Here is a 14,349-nt window from a genome sequence, read left to right on the forward strand (position 1 = left end):
TACCAACCTGCTTGTACCTCACCTCACCCAGTCTGACCTCAACAGTCCCTCCCTTCTCCATCCTCCACAACTCCCATCATCAACTCTTTCATCGACAGAGCGGATAGGAATTATCCTCAGCCTACTGGACCTGCTGCCCAACCGACCAGTTTTCCGTTTAACCGCTTCGGACGAGTACCCGCCACAGTCGCTGCAGATCCAGCTCGAGCGCGGTTGGGTGTTAGCTGGCGCGCTGCTCGTTAGAAACGTCATAGGTGCGTCCACCGAACTCATACGCTCTAGGAGAACCTCCGTCCAAATAGCTGATTACTCCTTGTGATTGGATACTTTAAGTTCAGATTCCGCCGACCTTGGATAGCTCTCCGAACCCTCCCCCCACCACCCCCCACCACAAAGTTGACTCCCACCCTTCGATCCACCATGAGCAAGCTACCAGATTTCTTAGTCGCCCATCTCGGCGTCAACGGGAACGACCAAGCTGGCTCTGGCGCCACGAGTCCGGGCGCCGAGTGGCGAGATGACGAAGATGACCAGCAGTCACGTTACAGACCACGGACATACAAATACCTTGAGACCCTTCCCTACGAGGTTGAAGATGAAGCGGAACGCCAAGGCCATCTGAATGAAATCGTCCGGAACCTCTACATTGCCATAGAAGCCCGGGATTTCTCGCCAGGCGCAGTACGCTGGTCGAGGGAGCTTCGCAGCTGGTTGGCACTGAAATATGATCCTCCCCGTAAGACGCGAGCAAAGCTCGTGAAACTCTACTATGAGCTTGCTATGGCACCAGGACTGGATCCCGCAGTTTCCGAGAGATTCGCAAGCATGTTCATGACAATGACAAAGTATATTTCCAATTCCTTTCCTGCTTTTTCGTGCTGTCGATTTTGCCACTCTCCCACTACCATGGAAAGTGATTGCAAGCGGTCATTTGTTTATAATAAAAAAAGAATGCTAAGAGGTTCAAAGGCGGAAACACTACTTGCGTCCAGGGAATGACTTGACTCTGGATTGGAAACAGCTCTACAAAGAGCTCAAGGTCTTCGTGCTGCCCCAAGAATCGGGATACGTTCATTCCACGGTTGTGAAGAGGAATGTGCGCATCCTGACGAGGATGTGCGCATTTGCGCAATTCTACTTCGATCCCGACGGACTCACGGAGATGTTTGAAGAATTCATGCCCTATGTGAGCAAGATGCTGTCTCCCGAGATGTGACTTTTCCAGTTCTGATGTGTCTCAAAAGTTCACCACCTCAAACATAGAGGGTGCCTTCGTAGTGGTTGGTTTGCTCAATCTCCTCATGCCAACGAGGCCTCCCCCGCCAGAGAGTCCAAAGCTTCAGCCTGCGCAGTACCTCCCTAGTCAGAACTCCAGCTTCCTCCAAGTCGTACGGGTGACTGATATGTCTTACAGCATTGTTTGGCCTCTGGTCATTGGTAAATCGGTCGAGGACGTTCGATATCAACTTTTTGGATCTGTTTTCTCGGTTGGCTCGAGATATGCTTCCGGCGAACCACATCCCTTTCAGTCAACACGGTATATTCACGAAAGAACAGTCGGCTCTGATCTTCACCGCGATCTTACGACTCCTCGAGATTCCCGTTGGCCAATCAACATCTCCCTACAGCCATAATGTTGATGCGGGCATCGGATTGGCGATTGCTCTAGAACGAGACCACCGGAAGAGCCCGATAGCATACCACATCGCTAGATGGGTTGTGATGTCGCTTTCTCCACAGTGCCTCAACCAGGAGGATAGCATTCTGTCCCACCTCGAAGGCTTGATACAGGCGGTAGAGACGTTCTTCCATCCATCAAATTCAGGCGCATGGACGAAGACACTCTCACAGCTTGTTTACTACCTGGCCGACTTTTTTGTGATGCGATGGAACCGGGAGAATAGCGGAGAAATGAAAATGCCCGCCGACAGAAAGCTGACCCCCGAATTAAAGGATCGATTTGTCCTATGCCTGAGAGAGGTCACGTTCATGGGCATTTACGCGAAGAGCAGCGCCGCTATGAATTTCTCCCTTTCCGCTCTTCAGAATCTCTCTTACCTGCAGCCGAAATTGATCTTGCCTGGTGCGTTACAGCGGATCTATCCCTCTATGCAGGGCTTGGTTGAGGTCCACCGTACAACTTCCTCATTGCGGTCGCTCCAAGTGTTAGCCCGCACTTTGGTAACTACGAGGGGGTTCCGCTGTCACGTTACCAGTTTATTAGGACTAGCGCTTCCGGGAATTGACGCCAACGATCTAGACAAGACTCTCCATACTCTAGCGTTCGTTCAAGCATTGTCGTACTGCATTCCATTGCACGATCTGACCCAGGAACACGACGGTTCCGGATTGGGCAGCCATCTTGCAATGGAGTGGGTGAGCGCTGAGGTCGACCGACTGGAACGTGAGGGGACCGATGTTCATATCGACTACGATATTGAACTGACCGACGAGTATGAAGAGGCTGTACTCAGGTCGTCAACTTCGGCATTCTCGGAATTCCTCATCTCCTTCCTAGGCCGTATCTTTACTCTCCTTGAAAACCTCCCGGACAGCAACCGTGTTAGAAGCGGATCACCGGAGGAGCATGTGATGAACACTCTACCCGCGGCATTGACTCCACTGTTTGCTGCTCTCTCGCCAGAGCTATTCGATATCGCGCTGCAGAAGGTCGTCGACTTTGTGGGAAACCATGTCATTCACCAAGCTCGTGATCCTATGGCTTTCATCTGCAATGCACTGGCGAAAGTGAATCCAGAAAAGGCGCTGAAAATGCTGATCCCGGTTTTGGTCCGCAACATCCGTACCGAGATTGATGAGAACAATGCGGCGTCCACCCGCAACACCGGAACCGATGTCCTTCCACGGGATCGAGGGCTTGTATGGAGCATCAGTATTCTCAGTATGTCTATAGTCCATGTGGGAGACGCAATCCTCAAACATCAGAAGGATCTGTTCGATATTGCCATGTATATGCAGCAAAAGTGCAAAGGGAATCCGACCATCCATGTGTCGAACTTCATCCACCATCTGCTTCTCAATCTCACGGTCACATATACATCGGACTATGATCTCGTCCAGTCGAAATCTGACGGCACTCCGCTGGGAATCGAGGCATGGGGCATTCTGGAGGACTGCAAGGACCTCACGGTCAAGTGGCATGTTCCCTCGAGGGCGGAGATCGATTTCGCGGTGAAGCTGTTTTGCTCACAAGCGGAGGGTGCGGTACAAGCACTCCTATCATTGACATCCGATGATTCCGGCGTCAAGAGGGACGGCATCGGCAAGGAGTGGTCCGACGAGGTTTCGAGGAATCTAGTACTTCTCCGGCTCGCGATATCGGGTGTCTCGGTTTTGTTCGATCCACGATACATTCCCGGTGGTAAGCTGGCGGTAAGAGAGAAGCGTGGCGAGGATCAAGACACCGAAATGAAGGATGATACCGACGGTGATGGTGATGCGGATATCGAGGTTGAGGCACAGGATGATGAACCCAAGACAACCCATCGCTATCCGGCTGGCTACTCCTTTGACGATACCCACGATCCGTTGTATATCGCCATTCACGAACTGCGTGACCGTATTGGCAACTCGCTTCATCAAGTCCACAAATTTTTAACTTCGAAGCAGGAGGACGATGTGGCATGTTTCAACGCGTTATACACCGTAAGTCTCCCGGGCTTCCAGTTCCTTCATTCGCACTAACAAATTATAGACCTACCGTGCTTGGTTCATTGATGTCGGAATCGAAAGATCAGCCCATATAGTTGACAGGGTTACAAGATTGCTGGTCGCCGACATCACAACCTTCAAAGTTAGCGGTCTCCACAAATGTTACCCTCGACCAATGCTACTACGCAGATCACATTTATACCACCTACAGCGACTGAGGCACAACTGTGGTCCTCGACCGCAGTCCGAGTTGGACAAACAGTTGTTGCTTGATCTGGCAGAGTCATGCGTGTCCCTCTACACGGACATCAGGAGACATGCTCAGAGTGCGGGTGAATCTGCGACGAAGGTCATCGTTGGTGCTAGACCGCTAGTAATCCCGCCTCTCCTCAAGGCCTTCGAAGAGGCAGTCAAGACCAGCGACTTCAAACGAATGAAAGGAGCCATGTACACTTTACTTTATGGAAGCTTGGCAAAAACAGCTGGAAGAGACTGGCACTTTGCGCCGTCGTTGATACGATCCTTCATCTCCGCGAGCACCGCCGACAAGCCTTCCATCCAGAAACTTGCTACAGGCATAGTCTATCATATAATGGACTACGGTCGTCCAGTGGAACGTATGGTCATTCTGAACGACATGCGGGTGCGGAGTATTGCTCCCAATGAAGACCTTTTAGGTCTCATTGCCAACAAGCGGGAAAAGCTTCAGAAAAAGAGAAATTTTATTGAGCGCAAGAAGGCGGAGCTCGCATTGGAGCTGGTTGAACTAGCCAAAAACTCGCATTGGAAAACAGCTTCACGAATTGTCACTGTCATTGTCAGCTTGGGTCTGAGATTCACAACAATTGCTCCCCAAAGTTTGCTCGAGTTGGCTACTGTTGGAACGGTAGATTCGCATCCCGGACTCCGGGGTCTGTACTCTGGTGCACTGGTAGCGGTAAGAAATTTCTCACTCGCTTTCAATGGTGCTATCATGCTAATAAGGTTTCTAGCTGTTCTGCCTCATCGAGTTACGAGCCATATGTTCTCATGACATGAAGAATCTTCTCATGGAGAATTTCCATCTTCCGCAGAAAATCTCGGTTCTGACGAAGCGAGAAGACCCCAACTGGACGAAGGAGTTCCTCTCAGCCTTTTCCGAGCCCGAAGCGGAGTACTTCGTGGATCACGACTACCCGGGGTGGCTTGTTTGGGGCAAGGACTTCCCTGCGTACAAGATTGACCCACAGGAAGATTTACAATACGACGAAGTGGAAGAGAGCGCCAGGAGAGCCATCGGAACGCATTTAACTCGCGCATGGTTCAAGACTTTCTTCGGATATCTCAAGCAAGAGCCTCGAGACGGAGTCCCGGATCGCTTCAGAATGGCGGGTTCGATGCTACTGCAGTATGCATTCAACCTTGTGAGGGAGGGAGTCGCGGAGGCTACCTTGGACGACATCAAGGAAGAGATTGTGGATGTTCTGGGCGATGGCAGCGACAAGCACATGCATCGCGCAACTGCAGAGATCTTGGGTGCCTTGGTCTCGTCGTATAGGGACTCGACATTGACCAATAGAACAATGATGTGGGATTATGTTTTCCCAATAGTGAAGACGATATTCGAAGAGGGGTTGACTCCAGAGAACGCTTCGTACTGGATATCGTTCTTGCATTTAATTCTGGTATGTTTTCTCCGTGGGTGTGTTGATACTGGGGCCTTTGTTGACGTGAATCACAGCAAGGAAGAGATCCGAGACGGTCATGGCCTATCGTGGAATGGCTGACTTCTTTCCGGCTGGACATGGGTTCCAACGCTGCTTTCAAGGAGAGCTCCAAGATACAGTTGCTGCAGCAGTCCATCGTGGAAGCTGGTTGGCATTTCCAGAGCGAAGGACCTATCCTAGAGGACTTCCTAAAGCACCTTGACCACCCCTACAAAGGTAAGAATTGGCCCATCTCCGTCGAGTAGAGTAATGAAGTTAATTTTTTTTGTTTGTCTAGGGGTTCGTGAAGCCATGGGAGGAACCCTTGGAATGATCTATCGCAATAGGCATCACATTTCGTATGCCAGCGTAGAGGAGTTGATGGAGGCGCAAGCCAAAGCCTCCTCTGTTGGGACCGCCCCCTACCAACCGACCGCAGAATTCGCGGCGACGATAGAGGACGTGTTCAACCGCCTCAAGAAGTGGCGCCATGAGCGGCCTCCAGGAACGCAGGGACCTACGTCGTATACTTCCGCCAGCAAAACGGTGCTCTTGTGGCTCGAAACAACGCTGTCGTCGCACGAGTGCACGCAGCTAATCCCATTCTTCCCCAACCTCTTCATTCCCGAGATGCTCCACATGATGGACATCAAGGAGGACCCAGAATTAATGTCGCTAGCCTATCATGTTTTTCGACACCTACCCAACGTTCCGCATGCTGTGAATCAGGACCACGAATTCATCACCTCGCTCGTCAACATCGGCACCACATCGACGCTATGGCACCAACGGCTGCGTGTACTCATCAACATGCAAGTGATCTACTTCCGTCGGCTCTTCCTAATCTCCCGCGAAGAACAAGAGCGCATCTTCACCTCCGTCTCCAACATGCTCGAAGATTCGCAGCTTGAAGTTCGTCTCGGTGCCGCCGCCACTCTGTCAGGAATGATTCGCTGCTCACCTGTCCGCCTCCGCGAAGGAATCCTACAAGAACTCAAATCCAAGTTCACCACCATGTTGGTTCAGAACCCGCTGCCCAGACGTGCGGGAGCAGGTACACCTACGCCGGATTACAATAGAATCGTGTTGATCCGTCACGCGGCTGTGCTCGGTCTTGGTGCCCTCGTCCAGGCGTTCCCATACACCTCGCCACCGCCTAGTTGGTTGCCTGAGGTGCTAGCTACGCTTGCCTCCCGTGCGGCTGGAGATCCAGGTGCGGTAGGTAAGAGTGTCAAGACTGCTCTGGGAGAGTTCAAGAAGACGAGACAGGATACTTGGCATGTGGATGTTAAGGTGAGTCGTTTCCCACTGGGTTCCCCTGATGATGCAGTTTGCTAACGAAATTATCCACAGGCCTTCAGCAGCGATCAATTGGAGGACCTCGAGGGTGTTCTTTGGAAGAGTTATTTTGCTTAGAGGACTGTAGTTTAGAGATCGGGCCCGAGGAATATGATGAGTGATGATGCGCATGCTTTTACTCTCTTATTTTTTTTTATCTTTTGTTTGGCTAATTTGTGGGAGGGAACGGAGTGAGTACTGCTTTGCTTGGATGCTCTCATCCTGATAATAGAGATCTACTTGCTATGCTTCTTTTTTTCTTTCTTTTGTCATAATGCATTGAATCCAAATATCTAGATCATGGCATATCTACACGCTGTTGCTGTACTCGTTCACGGTAGAGTGTCCCGAATTCTTCGTGCAACTCGTGTGAGCACCCATGAACCCAATTCCGCACCACCCAAACAGGGCAAAGCGCACTTCCCACCCGGCACGCATCCATGCATGCGGCTCCACTAGTTACTCGTTAGCACCAGGCGCGTGTAACCACTCACGACGTCCGACACGAGCTTTCCTACTTTCCTACCTACACATCCGCCTCCCATTCCCACCAAGTTCCAACAACCACACACCCCCCTCCTAGAAACACGACACAACCACAATGCCGCCCAAACGCATGACTGCGAACCCCGTGCGGCCTGCACGGTACCGCCCAGGCAAGCCTCTCGCCGCCGCCGCCTCCGAATCCGAATCCTCTGACGAGTCCGGCTCCGAAGAAGACTCCGGCGGCGAAAGCGACTCTCCGCCGCCGGCCGCAGCGCTGCCGAAGCCAGTGTTTAAAAAGAAGGTCGCCGCTGCGCCGGCACTGAAGGATGTGGATCTCGACAAGCGCTTTGATGAGGGCAAGAAGAAGGAGGAGATGCGGCTGAAGAGGGAGGAGGACGAGAGGAAGCGGAAGGAGCTAGAGGGCAGCGCCGATGAGTATACTACTGAGGAGTCTTCTGACGAGGAGGAGTCCGATGAGGAGGAGGAGGAGGCGGCGGCGGAGGAGGAGGCGGAGGAGGCGCCACGGAAGGTGTTCCAGCGGCCGACGTTTGTGCCGAAGTCGCAGCGGGGGGAGAGGGTGGAGCGAGTAGTGAAGGCGGAGGACGAGGAGGAGAAGGCGCGGCAGCGACTCGAGGCCGAGGAGCTGCTAGAGCTGCACCTCAAGCGCGATGCCGCAGCCAAGGCTGCCGGCCGCAAGGGCTGGGACGACGACGAGGACCCCGACGGCCTAGCCCTCGACGACACCGACGGCACCGACCCCTTCACTGAGCGCGCGGCGTGGAAGCTCCGCGAGCTGACGCGTATCAAGCGCGAGCGCGAGGCGTTCGCCGCGATCGAGGCGGAGCGCGCGGAGATCGAGCGGCGGCGAGAGATGGATCCGGCCCTGAGGGATAAGGAGGACCGCGAGTTTGTGCGTGACCAGCGGAAGGAGAAGATGGAGTCGCAGGGGAAGATGGGGTTCATGCAGAAGTTCTATCACAAGGGTGCGTTCTTTCAGGATGCGGATGTCCCCAAGAGGAATTATGCTACGGCGGAGGTCGAGGATCGTGTCAAGAACAGGGAGGTGCTGCCGAAGTACCTTCAAGTGCGCGGCGATGAGGTCGGAAAGAGAGGGCGTACACGGTGGACGCATCTGGCGGCCGAGGATACGAGTATGCAGGCCGGGGGCAGTCCGTGGTTTGATAAGAAGGGCGGGTTTCCCGGCGGGGGTGAACGAGGTGGCGGGTTCGCTGGCGGTACGGGCGTCAATAGCGTTCCGGTTGCGGCGGGAGTGGATGAGAGGTTCAGAGCAGACAGTAACGGGGGCCGGGCGCCGGACGGGAGAGAACGGGGGGAGAGGAGTGGCAGGGACCGGGACGAGAGGACGGGTGAGCGAACCAGTAGATGGGACGACCGTGAACGCGATCACAAGCCGCGCGACCACGGCGACCGAGATCGAGACCGCGACCGCGACCAGAAACCGCGCAGCAGATGGGACGACGACGGAGGTCGCGGCAACAGCAGACCGGAACGGCGCGGAGGCGGCGGAGGCGGAGATTCCTATATCCCCGGTGGTCGAGATGGCGATTGCGATCGGGATCGGAAGAGACCACACTCACCGCCCCGAGGAGGAGACAAGGAGAAGCGGAGGAGGCGAGATGCATCACCTGTTTAGTTTAACTCTCATAATTCATTTCACGATCGCTTTGTGTATATTACTAGTTGGAATGACAGCGTGCGAGCGATACTCCGAAGCACAGGAAAGCACTCGTTTCTTACACATGCTCATGCTCACACTACCCCACCCCATTCCACCCCATTCTGCACGTCGTCCCGCATCGTATGCACACATGCACCGTCGCATCGGCAGTTCCAGAGTTCCAGGCCGGCCAGAATCAGCAAGTCCAAGTAGTTATCGGCATCCGCCCCCTTCTCGGTAGATCATGGATCATACTCTAGATGGGCGGAGGGCGGAGGGCGGAGGGGCGGAGGAAGTCGAATCCCGAGCCCGAGAATCCGAGATATCTCCGGCGTCCGCCTTTCTACTCTACCTGCGCTACTAGAACTTCCGGCTATGCATATTTAAGGACTTATCCACGCGCCCAAACCCCCTGCTCGATGAGTGGGCGGCGATTCTCGGTCTCGATGAGGATCCGGTCCCCCCGCCCCGCCATGTGCACGCACGGACAAAAAAAAAGGCGAAAGAAAAAGAAAAATTTGAAGAAGAAGGGGAGTGGCGTGATGTCCATGTGGATGTCGCTGTCTACCAGATATGTTACGAATACGGTACGTCATTGCGTGTATGATAGAGGGATGAATAGATGGATAGGTAGAGATGGATGGATAGACGTCCGACTTTCAAATGTCAACCTGATCCTACTTCCAGGTACCTGGGTACCTCTCTCTCTCTCTCTCTCCCGAATACGCATACGCATACGGTGCGCACACGGTACATACAGTAGATACGCACACGGTACATACTTCAAACCCCCGTAAAGAAACCCGCAAAACCGCAAAACCCCGTAATACGCAAACACAAACGCACACGCACACGCACACGAATACGCGAATCAAAACGGGCCAAAAGTTCAAAACGAGTCATACTCTACCCATACCGTATATAGAGTACCCTGTCCCTACGGTACGTACGGTATGTAGAATAGAGTAGGTTCGGATAGATTATCGCCCCCCCTCGTGCCCCCCTCCCCCCTCCCCTTCGGGTCGCAGACTCGCAGGCGGAGCGGGACAATCATCGCCGCTTCCAGGTCCAGAAGATAGAAGACAGAAGACAGGTGCATACTCACTGCTCCTGCTCAGTGTGACATGTGTGTGTAGGATAGGTAATAGAATTGCACTTGCACTTGCAGATAATCTATTCAAGCTCTACTCACACGGCCAGAAATTTTGGGGGCCCCCCCCTGCACAGTTTATTATCTGAGATTAGATCTGTTAACAAATCCTGTGGCGGAGCCACACACAACCAGAGATCTAATCTCAATTTAAGCACAAGCTCGAGCCCAAAGCTCTCTTGGTATATGGTATATGGAATGGTATATGAACAAAAGTGGAGATAACGACCGCCGAAAAGAAAAGAAAACACCACCAGAAAAGACCCACCAAAAAGAAAAAAGAAAGAAGAAAAAAAGTCGACAGACTTCCAGTACTTGGTATAGTAAATCCAAATCCAAAAAGCAAAAAATGTGGTAGCAGTGGTGATGGTGGTAGCGGTGGTGCAGTGACGGATCCAGAAAGAGCAAGAAGAACGAAAAGAAGCGTCATGTGCTTCGAGGCAAGACATGCTCTGTTGCAGTATTGCCGAGAGAAGAGAGCGGGAACACAAAAAGGTACATACAAAACAAGCAAACGGAAAGATCAACCCATCTATGATACATCGAGAGAGAGAAAAAAACACAGTCCAAAAATGAAGAGCGCGAGCCGGGCGCAAAGTTGAAGGCGCACTGTCGTAGGTAACGGAAAGAGAAAAAAAAACAACCCCAAAAAGAACTCCATACCGCCTCCCGCCCCAACAAAAGGAAAAGAAAACAGAAGAGAGAAAAGAAGAGTAGAAATCCCCAGAAACCCCAAACCCGCGGCCAAAGCTTTTTTTTATGGTCGTAAAGTCGTTAAGAATGAAAGTACAATAATCAACAATGCTGGTCTAGTTGCAGGCGATCATGTCGCAGCAGAGCGCTTGAAGATGCAGCTGATCATCGACCTCAAGCCGAATCGTCTCCGTTTTTCCGACTTCTCCTTGCCCAAGCCAACTGGAGATCCGGATCTCGACGAGTTGGCTTCGCGGGCCCGCGTATACTCGGATGGCGGAGTTGAGTGTCGATTCCGACCAGGGAAGCTCCTGGTCCCGCATCCGGCGCTGGGAGAGGGTGGTGTGGCGGGAGGTGGAACACTGATGGGACGTGCTGGGCGTGGCTCCGGAGGGATCAGCCTTACGGATGGCTGGGACTGTTCCGGAACCGGTGCGGGAATGCTAGGAGTTGCACTTCTTCCGAACGGCCGGGATAGTCTGTTGATGTTTAGGGGGTTAACGAAGGAGACGGGGCTTCCGACCGATTTTGCCCGCTGGGGCACCTCCGTCGATTGCGTGTCTCTGCTGCCGCTGGTAGTCGCTTGGTGGGCCAGATAGGTCCCTCGTCGATGTATTCTCCTCGCCGACTCTTCTGCAGCGGCCGTGCTTACGGTGGCGGAAGAGGAAACCGATCTCGTGGTCCGAAACGTTGAAACCGTAGGCGATGAGGGTAAGGCAAGTTCTTCCGTGCGGTTACCACTGGCGCCAACCGACGCCAAACCCTCTCGAAGGGCAATCCATGTTCCCGTCACAACGATAAGTTCCCTCAATTGATCCGAGATCTCGCCATATTGCGCCGAGTGGATAGTATCGTCGCTGGACATATCCACATCGATGACCGACGCAGGAGGCGTGTTGGGCGGTGAATTTGGCGATGAAGTTATGCCAGGCCCTGGAAATCTGTCCAGAACGTCGATACCTTGCCGGCTCACCCAAGCCAGGATGGGCTTCTTCCGAGTGACATTGTCCAGTATGCTGAACTGAAACCTTCGCTGATCCTCCGGCTCAGGTGTTGCGCCGGCCATGCGTTGCTGTATGGACTGGCTCGACCTCCTTCGCGAAGTGGGCGGCTTCGGCAACCACTTTGCGACCTTTGTTATTCCGTTGGCCTCGCGTGCCACGAACTCATATCCTCCAGATGCCAGCGGGCTCGCCTCCCAGACGAGGCCATCATCGAACCGAATCATCGTCGTCCTGATCCCCTTCCCATCATCACCGGGTGTCCTCCGATATCCCTGCGAGACCGATGCCACCATCCTCCTCGAATTCAGATCGTTCTCGTCGTCACTGTCCCCCTGGACGTTTTCCGACGCATACTGCTCACTCTCAACGAATGCTATATCCTGCTGCCCGGCCCCATGCAGCATGTGTCCTACCCTCTTCAATTTCGAACCAAAAACCGACGACGGCAGCACATCCAGGGTCGGTAGCGGGCGGGTGGTGTTGGATACCTTCTGGAGCTGCACGATCAACGTACGTTCAGCCCTCGAGCAGTGACGGTGTATCGCATGAGAGCCCGGTGGCGGCAGCGCCAGATAATAGCTCGTCTTTGTCCGCGGGGGTTTCTTCTGTTGTGGTGGAGGTGGTGACAGGGGAGTAGCGACAATCTCCTCCAGGACGGTGGAAACGGAGGAGGCCATGCTCGAGACTTGCCGCATCGGATCGGGCGACGCCGTGTCTTTTGTAGTTCGGTATCGGCTCATCAAAGCTGTGGGTGAGAACTCATGGCCATGGGCTGCGGCGGCATCTGCGGTGAATAGAGTCAGGAATGACATTTCACCCTGCAGCCGCATCGAGTATAAAGAGGAATCCGCGATTGTTGGCGGGGATATTGAATTCTGGCCCCTCTGCCCAGTTTACACCCGATCGGATTGTTTGGATTGGCCGGATAGCAGTCGGGAGCGATGACGGATGGTGCAGAAGCGCAGCTGAGCTGGTGTAGTAGTAGTAGTGGTGGTGGTGGTGGTGGTGGTAGTGGTGGTGGTGGTAGTGGTGGTGGTAGCAGTGGTAGCAGTGTATATGTTTCCGGGGCGGTGGGTCAGGGTGGGATATATGGGGGGGTGGGTGGGATGTACCGGCGTAGGAGGGATGGGTTTGGTAATTGTACGTGGAGGTGGAGGGGGGGAGGGTAGGGGGGGGGGGTGGTAGTCTAGTAGCAGGGCTGACAGCAGATGTGCGGCGGCCGAGTGTGAGTAGGTAAGGAACGTAAGTATTGGATGGATGGAAGCCTATTGGATACGAGTATGGAGGCAGTGTTATTTGTTGTTGTTATTGAGAGTTTCGAGATTGTACTAAGTACTAGTGCCAGGGCGTCTACATATATACGGCGAATTTTCGGTGTGGGCTGTGGGGGGCGAATTGCGACTGGTCGAGCACGGGCGTTGGGGTGCAGTAGAGTACGGGTACGGGTACATGAGCATTAAATCGAGCAGCGATCCATGTCGGAGCGCCGGAGGGTCGGAGGCGGATGGTCGGAGGAGGAGGAGGAGAAGGACGAGGAAGAAGAAGAGGAGGAGGAGGAAAGCGAGTGGTGTGTGGTGTCCAGTAGTTCCGTGGTCATAGGCCGGGACCTTGGGAGGCCGGGACCTTTGGATGCCTGGCGCCGGTAGGCTGAATCGTGTGTCCGCATGGCACTTGGTGCAGAAATGGGCAATGTGCTTCCTATGAGGTGTAGTTGTTCGCCTCGGACGCTCTCGATAGGTCCTGTTCGGGAGTTGGGGTTGCTTGCTGACGACCAAAAAAAGGCCCTGCCATGCGAGACTGTGAAGAACTCAACATCGGCATTGACTATCGAGGCCAAGGGGAGCAGGGGTGCGGCGGGAGGGAGACGCTGGAGACATGGAGGTGAGGGCGCATGTAGAGTATGTATGTGCGATGTACACATGGTGTTGTATGGCGTTGTATGGCTGAAGAACTTCTAGCCCGCACGCTGAACTCCATGCTGCAGCTCTAGCTGATTGGTTGGTTGGTGCCCTCAAGCGATGGAAGGCGGATTGAGAGACATGGGAGCTGAAGCCCGCATCTGCACGGCCACGGTCCAGGGATACCTAAGAAGAGTTGGTGGAGATGGGTACTACTCTATACTATCGGAGGCTGTGGTGGGACATCGCCAGTCACGAGTTTGGGGTCCCGTCTGCCCGTCTACTGCGACACGGCACTCTATAGGTACATACGGTTGCGACTGCTCGCGAGTGTGCATGCTCGAATACCGTACCTACATATGTGCGGAGGACCGAATCGCTGCCACTTGGGCCTCCACCGCCAGCTGGAGAAGAATGCCCGACCAGCACGCGGCCCCGGAATAGAATCGAATAGGATGTGTGTCTCGACTAGTATGGCGGCTGGCCAGGCCAGAGATACCTATTACCATAAACAAAAAAGCCCCCATCCGGGGCCATAGAACACCCGGCTTCCGGTCCAGAAGACAGCTCGTGTGGAGGCGCCCCCTCGATCCTTAACTAGAGCATGAATCTACGGCAGCCCAGCTTACCGGCCGTCCGCTGGCAGCTCAGCTCGGGACCGGCGCTAGCAATGGCGATGATGAATGGGCAGGCAGGGCAATTGGTTAGTGAGATACCGTAGTCAGTTATCTAGCGATATGAGCCT

At 54.0% G+C, this 14,349-nt stretch overlaps 3 protein-coding genes across 3 annotated transcripts; 2 read left to right on the top strand and 1 right to left on the bottom strand.

Annotated features, from left to right (window-relative positions):
- Positions 1–6: 6 nt before the first annotated feature.
- BZA05DRAFT_383261 (putative proteasome activator subunit 4) lies at positions 7–7,013 on the top strand. The gene is made up of 10 exons (XM_051482198.1): positions 7–254; positions 334–845; positions 970–1,186; positions 1,245–1,362; positions 1,415–3,666; positions 3,716–4,609; positions 4,665–5,336; positions 5,393–5,594; positions 5,656–6,650; positions 6,711–7,013. Exons 2-10 carry the CDS (start codon positions 421–423, stop codon positions 6,771–6,773), a joined length of 5,838 nt encoding a protein of 1,945 aa, XP_051344671.1. The 5' UTR covers positions 7–254; positions 334–420; the 3' UTR covers positions 6,774–7,013.
- A 17-nt stretch (positions 7,014–7,030) lies between these two features.
- Positions 7,031–8,954, top strand: BZA05DRAFT_20889 (splicing factor, Prp19-binding domain-containing protein). The gene has a single exon (XM_051479592.1). The coding sequence runs from the start codon at positions 7,297–7,299 to the stop codon at positions 8,833–8,835; it is 1,539 nt and encodes a 512-aa protein (XP_051344672.1). The 5' UTR covers positions 7,031–7,296; the 3' UTR covers positions 8,836–8,954.
- Positions 8,955–11,339: 2,385 nt separating this feature from the next.
- Positions 11,340–12,518, bottom strand: BZA05DRAFT_320250 (uncharacterized protein; the record flags this gene model as incomplete). The annotated part of the gene is made up of 1 exon (XM_051480437.1): positions 11,340–12,518. A coding segment is annotated over one exon (1,179 nt), but the record flags the coding sequence as incomplete, so codon positions are not given.
- Positions 12,519–14,349: the final 1,831 nt, after the last annotated feature.

The sequence above is a fragment of the Tricharina praecox genome (assembly GCF_024521635.1).
Source record: "Tricharina praecox strain CBS 144465 chromosome Unknown BZA05scaffold_1, whole genome shotgun sequence".
Taxonomy (NCBI): domain Eukaryota; kingdom Fungi; phylum Ascomycota; class Pezizomycetes; order Pezizales; family Pyronemataceae; genus Tricharina; species Tricharina praecox.